We start from the raw sequence: 14,141 nt of genomic DNA on the forward strand, positions 1-14,141 counted from the left end.
TGTGGAGATATGAGATTGCCACTGGTTGCAGAATTTCATCTCGATATCTTTCTGCATTGAGAAGCCTCCAATGACGCCAAACCTCATTTTTCCAGTGAGGGAGATGCCGCCCCACACCATCACACAAACTAAGCTGTTAGGCCTTGGCCGGGAGGATTTGGCTAATTTTTCATGGGCACAACCCATGTTCCTTACAAATGTGGCACCATTTCAAAGGGACATTAACAGGCTCCAACGATATAAGATTTATTGCCAAGAAGCATTGTTACAACCAAGAAATAATCTACCAAACACACATTTCCTTACTTGTTGTGCTATGTTTAGGTTAATGAATGGAAACTAAACAGGTTCCACATTGGATTTGCATCCATATTTGATTTATAGTAAGCCATATATAAATCATCTGGGCTCACTTTATAGTGACATGAGATTTAAATTCACTTCTCATAACTCAACTCAAACTCGTTTTCCATTGAATAAAGACTCCAGTGATTTCCAGTGAATCATGAATTTGAAGCAACTTGTGATTCAAAGGTTTTTTTTTTGGTATTCAGTGAATCATGAGCTGATTTGGACTTGTTTGAAACATCTTTTGAAAATCTTAGGCTGTTATTGATACTCACAGAGTAAAGGTATGAACTAATTTAAGTCCCTAAAATCTCTTAGCTTCAAAACCAGAGCCTCATCTTGTGACCAGAGGAATCAATAGCAGCATTTATCAGCTAATACAGATCACTGTGATTTGAGTTTACTTTGGGACAGAGAAAACAAACATGAAGAAAAGTAATAAAATTTAATGTCAATTCTGCGCACAAATGTCATTCAACAACCATAAACATGCAAACACAAACATGGGTACAGAGAAGCTGCTCAGTGGCTTTAACTCAGAGGCGTCTGAACCATTACACAATACATATTCCGTTAGACAAAGGCAAAGTGTGTGTGTGTGTCCAGAGGCACATAAAATAATGATTCAGAGCTGCAACCCCAGAAATAAGGAGTCAGTGGATCAGTCCATGAAGTTTTTGTGGTTTTCGTGGTCATTAGAAACTTCCTCTGGACAAAACAGACTTCTGACCTAAACACTGTGTTGGTTCTGACCCTGAGGTGAAAGGTTCTGAAGCCCATTTCTGTGTTTATTTCTCCTTCTTGGTTTCTAAGAGCAGTGCGTCCAAATATTAACTCAGCATCTGTAAACGAGGCTTTTAAATTTGCCTTGGGATACAGACACACTGCTTAGATTTATTAACACTCTTCTGAAATTCATTCTTTTGACTGTCTCCAGATCTTGAGCGTGTAAGAAAATATTTCAAGATGTTTCATCAGAACTGAAGCTGATATTTTTTAAGAATGCATTTATGTTGAAATATCAAGTAAATATTTCAAGGAAATCCACCATTCTAAGATATGCTTTCTGACACACTGATTCCAGAAACTGAGCATCTACTTGAAGAGAATGGGTCTCTACACAAATACTCTTGGTCTTAAAAGCCCAGTTGATGAAACTAAAGACAGACTGTACATCGCTGTCCAAAAAACATGCATCTCAAAAAATGATCACTTTACCACACAAGGTAAAAATGTTTTTAACGTTTAGTATAAATTTTTCACACAGTGTAAAGAGCAGCTGGTGTTTTTGTTTTGTTATGTTTGTTTTTTAAATGATGTAGAAAACACCAATGGAGATGCAGGGTTCTTGGACATTAGTTATGCTTCATGTGCTGATCCATTGTATATGGCCAGCGTGTCATGTATGGGTCAATAGAGCGAGCTTAAGAACGAGTGTTGTACACAGATTTATAGCGGTTTAAATGGCCAGAGAGGTTTGTTATCAGAGATGGATATGTTTATAAGCAATTTTATTTCTTAGCGTTTCATATATACAACCCACTCTGTGACCTCTCTTTAGAAATGGGAAATAATTTAATGAACAACGCTGTCGAAAACATATTAAAGAATATTTAATGAACGAATATCTGAAGAGAAAATGTCTAATATTTGCCTCAGTTGGAAGAAAAAACAAAACTAAGCCCGAGTTATTAAAAAGGTTTCAGAAAACAGGACGGATGTGAAAGAACATCACAGAGCTAAACAAATAAAAACAGAAGTGTTTCCGTTCACTTTCCTCCTCTCATCTTTCATCAGCAATACACACAAACGCATTTACAACAAACAGAAAAGAGAGAAATACAATGTAGGAAGCTCCCAAGTCTGTACGGATTTGCAACAAATACAAAAAAACAAAGAACAAAACACCTGACGCAAATATTTACAGCGGAAAATGACTGAACGGTTACAGTATGCACAAAATCTAAGCTGTAAAAAATAATATAAGCATGATCCTGTGGACGACCACAACACAACTCAGGGAGCCTGCTACAAAATAAAAGTATTATTCTCAAATTTCACAATGTTTACTTTTGAAATATAAGGTCTCTAATTCGGAATTGTTGCAATATTTGAAGTAAAGTAATGGCTATATAATTTAAGTCATGACACTGACCTTTCTTGGAAATTATGGCATAATAAGTTCTTGTAAATTTGCCATTTTATTCATGAAATATTGACTTTAATATAGAAATACTGACCTGTTAAATTAAATATTTCTTCATTTTCCAAAAATTCTAAACTTATTCCCAAAGTATTACCATTTTATTTTTGAACTCTTAAAAAAATTTGTTCATTAATTAATTTATTCTTATTGTAACAGTGTCCTGAAACACCAACATACAATAAACATACAATTCTTAAAAAAAAAAAAAAAAAGAAAGAAAAAAAATACCCAAAAGCGCTGTGGGTGGGTAATATCAGTTTTGTTGTTGGTCATTTTTGTTTTTCATTGTTGTTTATCTGTTGCTGTTATTCCCTTTTTGTTCCTCCTTTTGGCCAGATTCCTGCAAGCAATGTCCAGGTATAATTTATGGGCCAATATTTTATTTTGTTATTATTATTATTTTTTTCACGCTGAGCTCTGATTGGTAGCTTTGATTTCGGTGGAGGCTCTCTCCTTGCGTCCTCCGTACTCTCCAATGAAAGATCCGTCCTCGTTAAAGTGGCCGTCCTCCTCGCCGTAGTCCACTATGCTGTCCCCGCTGTCCTCTCCTTTCATGTCCCCGGTCAGGGAGTGATGACTGCCCTTCAGGGGCTTCTCATCGTTGTCGCTGAGTGAAAAGAGGAGTAAGGAGGGGCAGATGAGTGAACACAGCTCATAGGTGTCACACAGGCTTTAACTCTATTAAACACAGGGTTGGAGCTACAGGGCACTGGTCTAAGGCTCTTCTCTGGGGGCTCCCTTAAGACCTAGAGAGTGGGCTGAACTAGTGAGGAGTTAAGTGAGAAAGAGAAAATCCACTGAGACTTTGTTCACACTGCAGGTCAAATCTGGATTAAGGTCTAAAATCTGATTTTTAGAGCCACTGTCCCTGTTGCAGTTTGATGCTGATGAAATCTGATCTGTGGTCATATTCCTTGGCGTAGCTGTGATGGTTATCAAGAAAAATAAACAGCCACAAGTAAGCACAGGAAATCTGATCGTTTAATTGAACCTATTCAGAGATCTGATTTGAATCTGATTTAAAACTACCCACAAATGTGGAGTGAATCAGATGATAATAATAACAATAATAGTAATAATCTGATTTCATGTGGCTTTTGGCTGTTCATAACCATAAAAGAACATCTGTCTGACTCAGACCAGATGTGCAGAGAACTCTGATTTGAGCTGCCTGCATGAACAAGGCCTAAAGGGCAGGGGTAGGTCTCCTATACACATACGAAATATATGTGTGTGTATGTCACAGCACAGACTAAGTGAAGTGCTCCTGGAAGTGTGGGTGGTGCTGTACTGTTTAATGTATACGGTGGCCCACAGAGTCAAAACACAACCGTATTTAACAAGCAAACAAGTGTCAAGACATTAACAAAGAACACTTGCTGTAATAAGGAGAACAGAAATGTTAAAGTAGGACATGAAAACCTTGAGGCCAAACACAAATTAGCATCAAGGAACGTGTTCTCTCTTAATGCCTCTGTGTTTGTGGGTTCCTTAATTAGGCTTTGACTCTCTGAGGCACCGTAAATGCTGTTATGAGCACGTCACACACAGAAAAAGCAGATACCATTAGCTGAATAATAAAAGCATCACTTCAGAGTTCAAAACGGGAATCTAGGGTTTGTCTGTGGTTGAAGGATTCTGGGAGTTTTGTAGTTTTTCTTGGTCTGTTTTTGGTCACTTTTTACGCCAATTTTGCTAAGGCTGTCCCAATAGAAGAGGCCAGGACTCTGTGTAAAACACACTCCCAAACAGTTAAACAATAGGAATAACAGAGGAATAAACAAATGGAAAGAAAATGAAAACGATTTTAAATCTAAACTCCTGTTTTTGAAGTGAGGAATCTACAGTGATTTAAACCAGGTCTAAAGTCTCTGGACATTGCCGACGCTTGAGGGCTGATGCTGCTGCTCCTGGTTTGATAGGAATGATATCTAAAGAGTGTAAAGCTGGTAGGAGCCCGTTAGCCAACTACAAATAAGAGTGTGTGGCTCACCCCTGCAGTCCGCCGTCATTGATTGTGTTTGCGTGCAGCCGTTCCCTGATTAGAGGCCAAAATCAGCTTATGGCAAGTGCTGAAGGTCATGAAGTGTTTACATGCGCTGAATGATTACTCAAAGCCTTTGCTTTACATGGGCTCAGTCGCTGAATTATTCGCCCCACACTCGAAGACAAACAAGCACGTTTAATCCCACCCACAATAATCACTGAGAACAAACCCAAATGAGCTCGCTACACGTCTAAATTAGGTGACTCCATCGTGGAAGATCAGGGTTTACGTTAAACTACCGTCCTCTACATGATACACAGTGCAGTTTCTGCTGTGCTGAGCCTGTAGAAGCAATGATAGAGGCTCTATTCTCCGTATTCCAGCTCAGTGGAGCATCATAATGATTTTTGAAGCTGTAAAAGTTAAAGTTAAAAGTACCATTTACAATATTTAAAAATGCTTTAGTGATGTATGTAGATGTGAACATGCTTTTATTGTCACCGTCACTGTACAATGTGACAAAATTGTGCCTCTGGATTTAACCCATCTGTGGTAGCACACACACATACACACACATGCAGCAGTGGCAGCCATCCCAGCACCCAGGGAGCAGTTGGGGTTAGGTGCCTTGCTCAGAGGAGGTTGAGGGAGGTGAGAACACTCTTTCTTCACTTGCTCTGCCCAAAGTTAAGCTCACAACAAAGCTAACAAAGGCTAGGGACATGCCCTGCCTTCTCTCCTTGTGGATGTAGTAAGAACTAATGCCTCTTAGGCAGGTCTTAGTGACAGGGAAACAACTGCTCTTGCTCGGACACCTGTAAAGCCTTATTTATGCTCATTGTTAAATATGTGTATGGATGCTGTCCATACGCTTTGGTCATTCTCTCTGTATTTGAGCCAGTTTGCTGAAAGCTTGAGGGCACAGATTCTGCTGGACATTATGGGGGCAGTGTTGCCAACAGTTCACGCCTCACTCACAGATGCACAGTGTGTTTGTTGTTGTCAGAATGTTCTGAGTCTGAGCTGCGCCCTCTAGTGGACGCAATCTGTTTAAAATCCTCACCCACAGAAGTGGGTGGGTGGTGAGGGTTACATCGCTGGGTACAAACGTATTCATTTTTGTATGTAATGGGAGCCTGAATGGATATATTTACGTAGAAGCAATACATTATGCATAGATCTCTTTTACACTGGAATGACAGTCACGCATCAAAGATATAAATCTACGGGCGCATTTCCATTGCATGGTACCTGCTTGACTCTACGGCTGCTTCTTCATTTAGCACGGCTTCTCAGCAAAATATGGCTGTTGACATTGTAGAACCCTGTCTGTAACAGGAACCGCAGGGTTTGAAAACCACAACAGCAGTGGGAATGTTAGGTTTATTCACGTGTGTTCGTGTATTGTTTTTATTTTTTATTTTTGTTGCATATTCACTTTTTGCTTAGTGACCTCTGCACATTTTACAGATGCCGAGCTTGTGATGGACGTCTGTATGTTGTGGTGATTAATACGTCTCTCTGGCCACTCTCACAGCTTTACATGATTGTATGGTTTTCACGGTTTAGTCTCTAATCGCTTGGAGCTACACATGAGCAAGGAATACACACAGTACCAGATCTGATACTGAACAGGAACAAATCAGAGCCGAGTAGGTACCATGCAGTGGGAAAGCACCATTCAAGGCAGTGCCAGTTTGTGTGCATCATAAATGTGAGTAAGACAGGGTTGTTTGGCAAAAATACACTACAGCTGCCTCTAAGTGGCTTTGGATAAGAGCATCAGCTGAACACTGTGAAGGCAGTCCGCCTGAAAGTGCCTTAAGGGCAGGTAATAAGAACATATCTATCATTATTGTGACACGTTATGTAAAATACTTTAATTCTATACTGGGTCTGGGCACACGTTTGAGTGAAGATTTCTAATCACGTGTTTGTTTAAGAAAGTCGACACATTCTGAGCATCTGGAGCCCACCAACCCACACACTGTGAAAAATTATTATTATTGACTTCTAGTGTCAGCTTCTGAAGTAAAGTTTTGACACGTCTACGCGGACTGACCACATCTGGCGTCAGTGCATGTTTGATTCTTTCACTAAAGGTCTCCAGTCAAGGGTCGGATCCTGGCTGTAGGATTGACGTCTTCAGTCAGAAGGTTCTTGGTGAATTTTCAAGGGCTGGCTTTAGACGTAACATAGAGTCTTATATTGATTCGCTTCTCTGCGCTGACACTGGTATTCACCTTTATTCTTGTAGTCCCCACAGAATTATAAACCAGAGTCAAAGGAGAAGTGCAGAGTGTTCCTGAGAAGTATGAACAGGCCCGTACAACTTTTTCTTTCTAGTCTGCAAATGAATAATAGGTTGTACAGTGGGCTGCAGGCCTCCTGGCTTCTCCCTCTCCCACTGGGAAGCGGCAGGTGTTCGAGAGCGAACAGCAGCACCTGCCTCTGACTCCGCGGGAAGCTTCATTTAGCTTGATTTGTGGAGGGGGAAATATTAAGGCTGAAGATTTGTGAAAGTGTTCTTCGAGGTGAATACGCAGCGTGAGCTGCTGCATGAGATGTTTCTGAGGCGCGTGCAAGATCTAGTTTACATATGTCCAAAGATCTGTGGACACCCGAGTCAGTGTTGCGTCTGGAATTTAAGGCCGTTAAGAGCTCCCCCTTGTCTCTGTAAAAAATCGACTGTGAGGAACTGGTGGTATTCTGCCACACAAACATGAATGAGATTGGGTTCTGTGTTGAAAGATGATTTAGCACTGGATGGAGCTCCATCACACCCCCCTTTACGCTCTGCATGGACCATGGTGACCTTAGGGTTCGTGTGCAGCTGCTCAAGAGTGCCCCAATTCAGTTCATGCGTTTCTCCAGAGATTAGACACACTGTGGTTCTGAATTGACTGATGATAAAGGGTTGTCTACAAGCCTTTGGACATGTAGAGTGCAGTGTATCACACCATTCAAGCCTCAGCTCGTCCACAGTTTGGAATGAGTGCATTGCTGCGTTTGTGAGTGCACACAGAGGGCTCTCAGAGAGGCTGTTATGAATTGGATCACTGAAAGATTAATGAAACGAACACGAATATCGCTGCCCTGGAGATGAGTGGCTTTCAATTAAACCAGATGCCCTCCCCCCTCACCTCCAGCCTTCCTCTTCCCCCAAAAAATCATCTCCTGCTGAGCACTGGGCAGACGCAGCTTCGTTCCATTCCAAATCAAACAAAAATGGTTTCAATTTAACAGTGATGCAATTACTCCTAATTCCTACCACATCAGGCCAGCTTCTCACTAGGGCTGAACGATTCATCGCTTCCGCATCGCAATCACAACGTGGATGGGTTACTGTGAAAGAACAGGTACACTACCAGTCAAAAGTGTGGACACACCTCCTCATCAGTGATTGGTGGAGTAGAGCTAGTCTCTGTAGAGAACTGTGTACCAGTCCCTACCTCTGCACAACACAAGTTATGGTCTCAGACACATTAAGAAGGGAGCGGTTCTACAGATTAACTCTCGACGAGGCCACAGCTGTTCACTGAAAACCGTTCCAAGTGACGACCTCATGAAGCCGACTGAGAGAACGGAGAGAGTGTGTGTGAAGCTGTCATCAAAGCAAATATGTGTTCATTCATAGTTTTAATGTCTTCCACATTCATTTACAACAAAAAACAAAGAAAAACCATTGAATGAGAAGACTTCCAAACTTTTGACTGGTGCTGTACATTCACAACATGTGGAAAATGGCCAAAAACAAAGGAAACCCTCCCGGACTGAGTGTGTCCAATCATTTGACTTGTGTTGTATTTATTTTTTTATACATTACATCCCTTATATAATAGTGTCTTGCAAGTTTTAATGTGCAGATTTTATGCTAATTACTAAACTGCATTCCATGTTTAAGGACTTCAGATAATACCAAATGCAGTGGAAATCATCTTATATCTAATCAGTACATCTCTATTTCTCATTATCAGTCTGTGACAGGATTTTCAGATTATTCAAACAATTACTCATTTGAAGTGATTTTTCACTGGATGTTTTTCAAATTAAGTAGAATTATCCACTTGAAAATCTAATAATCTTCCAAACAAATGAGACATTTTTACCAGATAAAATCTATTAATACCAGAACAATCCTAAAACAATATATTGAATATACTTATTTCATTCTTAAAAATCCATAATGAGAAATATTAGACATTGATTAGACCAGAGGTATACTAACGCTTTCCTCTGAGACCCCACCTCAACTATAACAACCTTGTCAGTATGCAAACTACAGCAGCGTATGAATTAAAAACAAATGACCTGACCCTAATGTTGACTCTTTATTATAAAATATACTAAACCTGTGCTAAATTAATTAGCAATTTCAGTTCGTTCCTGTCTCACTCCGGGGTGCGCCCCACAGTTTGAAAGCCTCTGAACTAGACGTAAGAAGGTTTCACTTGTTTTTTTTTTTTTTCGTTTTTTTTTCTCCAGTGAGTTTCTAGTCTCTATGTAGAAATAATGATAAAATATTGGTCAGAAATGTCACAACTTAACAATGTTTCCTGAATCGTTCAGCCCTGCTACCCACAAGGCACTGCAAAATAACAGCACTTATTCAGTGGCGCAGAGGCATGAGTGCAACAAAGGGGTGTTTTCCTGTTTGTTGCTTATTGACATACGTGGTTTTTGTCACTCAGCTTGTAACGTGTCCTGAGCTGGAGCCGGCCTGCTGGTCCACGTTTAGCTCATGAACATTAGGCTCTCTTTTGAACCACAGGAAAGAAAAGGACAGTACAAGAAAACGATGGTTACCATGGAGTTATTAGGCATGTTAACTGTGGTAAATCACTGTGGCTTATTACTTTTATAAAAATAAAATCACAATTACATTGAAGTTAATAGCTGTGCTTTTATAACATTTCTTCATAAATAAGCTGTAAACAATGTTGTTTAGAGCAGTGTTTCTCAACCCTGGTCTTGGAGTGTTTGGACTGGACATATATTGTTCTGGATTCAAAATTCTTTACAGTGATACTGATGATAACATGGCTTCCTAAGAAACACTTCCTTTACAGGGCATTCTTGAATAAAACGTTTACATGCAGGGCATCAAACATCAAAAATAGCACACTTTTGTATTATCAGCAACTCAAAAGAATTGTGCTGTAGTCATCACAAGCCCTTTGTTACTACCACTGTATAGGAATCTGAGTGTGATCAACTTGAAATCAAGTGTAAATCTCTATTAACAGTGGGCTATATGTGCCAAACAGCATAATTAACACAATAACTTGGTGTATTCGTGTGGAATTCAACAGATAGGAATGGTCTTTTGTCCATATTGAGAAATTTCCAATAGCTTTGATTCAGCCAATCAGTTCTCAGACCTATCTCTAATTATTAGTAACACTATGAATATTGAACCATGCTTTAATGAGGTTACAGCATTCCTAAGAGTTCCCGTACCTGTATTCACAGAAGGTGTCATCATTTATCCCTTGAGACTCCAAGTCTGGATGGAGGTCTTCCTTCTCTTTCACTGAAGGACGGATGGAGTGAGGGAGAAAATTAGTTCTTTAGTTTCATTAACACAGTGTGGCTCCTAAAGTAAATGAGCCAATAAATTAAAAAGGAAATACATGTATGTAGATGGATCCGTCCTATAGTCTCATTAATATCAGCATGATGTAAACACTATAATGAAGGCTTTGCACTATTAATTAATAAAATGAGAAATTAGGATGTACATGTTTTTCATATTCCTCCGTTTTCTCTGATAGTTGTTTTGGTGGTGTTAGATTATCCCAAGCCCATCTCTTCTGACAGGAAATTGTCGGAGAGGCTTTCTGGGACTAACACATTTCCAATGCAGCACCTTTTCAGTATTTTTTCCCATCATTTCCTCCTGTGTATGTGTGAGTATTTTGTATGCCGTACCCATTGTGTGCCTGGCTCTATTTGCATCCCATAAATAGAATGTGTTAGACATGTTAAATATAAACGCACCGCTTCATTTTCCACACCGATGCAGCCATCACTGCAGTATAGCAGCAAAAACATCCATTCACTGATTCTCCACTCTTGCTTTCCATGTATTTTCTGCTCTCATTTTTTGTTGCTTTCCTTTCTTAGCCCATTAAATCCGATCTGTACATGGCCCACACTTCACTTATGTACTCTCATAACTTACAAACGCTGTTTCTGGAAAAGTTGGGATTTTTAGTACAGTGCAATAAAAGCAACACAAATCTGCTATATGTTAATTCTCCAGAAGCTTCATTTAACTGGAGACAAAAACCCCAGAAACTCAAAGATATCTGCTGGTGCCAACATCCAACTCGACTGATATTTGAAACTATAAAAACATTCAGAATTTGACACCTGAAACACACTCCAACATCCAACAAAATTGAGTAGAGGCTATAGTTACCACAGTAGCGTAGTTTCTAATGCAGTGCGGTCTGAGGACTTGAAGGTCACACACATTCACAAGTGGTTTCGACCTTACGTGACTTACAGACTGAGACTTCTCTGGATTTGTTGTAGATAACAGGCAATGAAAGACCTAAACTGTTTGACACTTTCGATGAGTGATGAGCCGTGACAGGTGTTAGGAGCAGAAATATATTTTAAGGCATTCTTTTGTGCAATGTATAATTGTAATTTCAAACTTCCAAACAAATTCCAAAACGTTCCCTCGTTCTTTTGTTATATTATGGTAACTCTTGCATAGTATTAAAAATACCAACAGTTTTTACAGTAATTGTAAAATGACAATTGCCATGTTACTCAACAAAATATCATTTGAAAATGGCAAGAGAATTTATTTATCACTGCATTCATTAGGAGCTCAATCAGGAAAGTGCTGCAGCAGCATGTGATGGATTTGTGTTGTTCTTGAGGTTAATACTGTATCCAAAGTATGTGTGAGTTTTTAGTTTAGGTGTTTTAAAGTTTGTAATTTTAATGTTAGTGATAGTGAACGTAGCCTATTAATATATATATATATATATATATATATATATATATATATATAATATTTGCTTTTTTTCTTTAATAAAATGATAATTGCCTTTTTTAACACTATGCAAGAGTAACCATAAAAAAAAGGAACAAAGTGGAACTGGAGCATGTTTGAAATCTGAATAATTATATTTCACACAAATATGCTTTAAAACTTATTTGAACACTTAATATTTGCGCTTCTGGTGAACACTCCTTTTGATAGTTTTCATATCCTCCTGCTTTTAAAACAGTGGAACTTGAATATTCAATAAATTCTTCACTTAATATTTTGGAGCATGTTGCAGACATCAAACTTCTATTTATTTACAAAAGACAATTGAGTCGATCAGTGACAACATTTAACACCTTTCTTTTTGATTTTGTCGTTAAAATATAAAAGCTTCAAGGGGATTAATATATATATATATATATATCACTTTTTTTAAGACTTTACGGTAAACCTGTGTTCATAAACCTTTTATGACCATAAATATCCATGGATCCTCCCTGCCTGTATGTCACAAATTAAAAAGTTTTTAACAAAACCACCTTTCTTTCATCTCTTTAACATCACACCTATAATTACTGAGATGTTTTTGTGATAAAATATTCACTGCAGAACGGAGGTCAGATGAAGCTTTTCTCCTCCTGTGTTAATTTACATCTTTGTATTTCAGGAGGAAACAGCATTGTGTAAAATTCAGAGTCAGAAAATGAATAATCTACTGAAGTAAATAACACTAACAGCAAGAAAACAAGACACAAGCAGCCCATTACACGGCAGTGATCATTAGCTTACGAGTTACATCAGCTGAGGTCAGAAACCTTTCTCACGTTCTGGTTTGTGTCGAGTATCCAGCTTCCATTTATTTATTTATTTTTATTATTTTCATTAAAAAAAAAAAAAAAAAAAACTTTATAAACCTTTATTAGTGTAGTCTTATTTAAGTGGTACTGGAAACGGATGTGTGCACTTTAAAGTAGCAGAAATCACAGTTTATGAGGGGTTTCTACGTTAGACCAGTAGTGTATCCGTAAAAGCCCTATGAATTCCCTGTGGAGTAATGGCTGCTAATCCCTGACCATGAGCAGACAGGGACGGGTCGATACAGAGGCCAGTTTGTTGAACGGAGACAGCAGGGGCTCACCTGAGTACTTCCCTCCTTTGTTCCTGTTCACAAAGCAGGCGATGAGGACGACGAGAGTGAGCAGAGCCACGGCGCACATCAGCCCAATGAACCAGCCCTGATTGGAGATTCCGTCGTAGACGCTCGCCAGACCTGAGGAACATGAGCATTACTTCACGTCACAAACTTTGGACTGACCTTCTCCGCCACAGAGAGGACATCTGATTGACCGCTGCTTACACACACACAACCAGGTCCTGACCAAACCTGCGACTAACGGCAGAATGGAAACGTAATTAATATTAAACAGCTGAGCAGCTTGTCTAATTAATCAAGGGAAGGCGCTGGTAAAGCATAATTCCTTTCCGTTGTGTTTGGTAGCAGAACACACACTCTGAGATGGACAAGGGAATGGTGGCGTGCATGATAATTCAGTTCAAGGACAAGATCTTTTAGAAGCACTATGGAAAAGTATCTTTTATTCAGGGAAATCACTTCAAACATCTTACATCCAATTACTATATCTAACATTTCTCTTTTTTGAGACTGTTGTAAGCACATTCAAACTGTTTCTACACAATTTTCCTTGCTTTAAGTGGGTCTTGCTCTTGACAGCTAACTTTTTAATATTGTCACTGTCAAAAGAATATATAGGATCTCCAGTTTTATTGATTTTTTAGTTTTAGATCAGTCCTTCATACTGTTTGAAACATTTATAATGAATGAACCAATAGGAATGCTCCAAAATTACTTGGAATAGAATCTATTTACATTAACTTCCATTGAAAGTAAACTTCCATTGAAAGTTTTTTTCCTTGTAAAGTTACTATGGAGATACTATTTGGAGACACATGTTTAACTTTGGACAGCGATATATTCAACATTTATTCATTCATTGTCTGTAACCACTTTTCCAGTTCAGAGTCTCGGGGGGCTGGAGCCTATGCGGAGTCACTGGGCACTAAGTGGGAACTCTCCTGGAGGGGGCGCCAGTTCTTCACAGGGTGACAAACACTCATACATATGGACACTGGAGTCGCCAATGCACCTACCAACGTGTGTTTTTGGACCGTGGGAGGAAACCGGAGCACCCGGAGGAAACCCACGCAGACACAGGGAGAACACACCAGGATTGGCATAGGATATATTCCATCTTATCTTATGTGTGATTACAATAATCAAGCAGTATATAAAGGACTGTGTGTTTGGGTCTTACACACAATCACAGTTTTCAATGGGAAAAGCTGAGTTTTGTGACGTCTGCTTGTGACATCTAGAGTGCATGTCGTACTCTTCTTTGTTTGACTTCAGTTTGTGTGACATTGTCTCATTTGTTTACATGCGAGACCAGTTTGTGATGGTGGGTGCAGCATACACAGTAAATTCACCAGTGTTAAGATAACATTAATAGTGTTGATTTAACACTGGTGAATTTTCTGTGTAAATAAAGCTGACAGGACTTTAACACGTTTAC

The 14,141-nt window shown here is 39.1% G+C and overlaps 1 protein-coding gene across 6 annotated transcripts in view; it reads right to left on the bottom strand.

Annotated features, from left to right (window-relative positions):
* Positions 1-776: 776 nt before the first annotated feature.
* The window catches only part of chl1b (cell adhesion molecule L1-like b), a 149,929-nt gene continuing 136,564 nt past the window's right edge, over positions 777-14,141 (bottom strand). For 5 of the 6 annotated variants that reach the window (XM_066663085.1, XM_066663086.1, XM_066663089.1 and 2 more), the window contains 3 exons: positions 12,689-12,820; positions 10,002-10,074; positions 777-3,161 (listed from right to left, as the gene is read on the bottom strand). In XM_066663085.1, coding sequence (XP_066519182.1) covers positions 2,960-3,161; positions 10,002-10,074; positions 12,689-12,820 — 407 coding nt within the window. In that variant the 3' untranslated portion in view covers positions 777-2,959. Of the gene's footprint in view, positions 3,162-9,214; positions 9,299-10,001; positions 10,075-12,688; positions 12,821-14,141 lie in introns of all 6 variants that reach the window. The other variant, XM_066663087.1, reaches the window with a different exon arrangement.

Source organism: Hoplias malabaricus, chromosome 3 (genome assembly GCF_029633855.1).
Source record: "Hoplias malabaricus isolate fHopMal1 chromosome 3, fHopMal1.hap1, whole genome shotgun sequence".
Lineage (NCBI taxonomy): Eukaryota > Metazoa > Chordata > Actinopteri > Characiformes > Erythrinidae > Hoplias > Hoplias malabaricus.